Source organism: Odontomachus brunneus, unplaced genomic scaffold (genome assembly GCF_010583005.1).
Source record: "Odontomachus brunneus isolate Ranch 3 - 2012 unplaced genomic scaffold, Obru_v1 Obru_scaffold_034, whole genome shotgun sequence".
NCBI classification, from domain to species: Eukaryota; Metazoa; Arthropoda; class Insecta; order Hymenoptera; family Formicidae; genus Odontomachus; species Odontomachus brunneus.
In genome coordinates, this window is record NW_022639484.1 from 2,332,478 (window position 1) to 2,333,245 (window position 768).

Genomic DNA, 768 nt, shown 5'->3' on the forward strand with positions numbered 1-768 from the left:
TGTCTGATGTATAAATGGCCCTTTCCGCTTTCTCCTTAGCTTTTTGTACAGACGCTGAAAATGCGTTATAAATACATCAATACTAATGAACATGTTATATACTGAGACTGTAATGTAAAATTCTATCCATTTGCAATTGAAATACTTACAATATTCGCCAAATGTCCGTATAATTTTATGCGAAGTCCAATCAACATTCGGTACTTCCTCCATTTCTATTGCTTTTTTAATTCTTTTATCCATTTTATAATGTGACGGATATTTACATACATCTCCACTTTGAAGCCATATTTTTGGTATAACCTGAATCCCATCGGAAAATTCCGCGACCACGAATCCCCGACTGCACATTGTATCTTCCTCTAACATAGAAATTATTGTACTAGTATTTTATTGTACGAAAAATTTATAACTTGTAGTCATTTAATAAACATATGTGTAAACATAATTAATAATTATATTTTAAGAAAAGACAATATTAGAAATCGAAACATAATATTCCAATAGTAAAAATTGAGAATATAAAAATGTAGCGCGTAATTTTCAATTTATCTTTTTACTATGTTATCAATCTGTTGTGTTTAGGAGCGGTATCACCGCATAGTACTCTTTTTCTTTACACGGCAACTTGAGAAATTTATGATTAATTTTATGCAGAGGCCACACTTGAAGATTAGATAATTTTGTTACTTTGAATATATCAAAATGGGTAGAACTGCATGGATTATTATAAAGTTCCTCTACAATAATAAATTTACGACCTATAAC

The 768-nt window shown here is 29.8% G+C and overlaps 1 protein-coding gene across 1 annotated transcript in view; it reads right to left on the reverse strand.

Annotated features, from left to right (window-relative positions):
* LOC116843611 overlaps positions 1 to 602 on the reverse strand; it is a 4,302-nt gene extending 3,700 nt beyond the window's left edge. Inside the window, exons 1-2 of the mRNA XM_032814146.1 lie at positions 598 to 602; positions 218 to 360 (exon numbers count right to left, since the gene is read on the reverse strand). Coding sequence (XP_032670037.1) covers positions 218 to 360; positions 598 to 602 — 148 coding nt within the window. The remainder of the gene's footprint in view (positions 1 to 217; positions 361 to 597) is intronic.
* Positions 603 to 768: the final 166 nt, after the last annotated feature.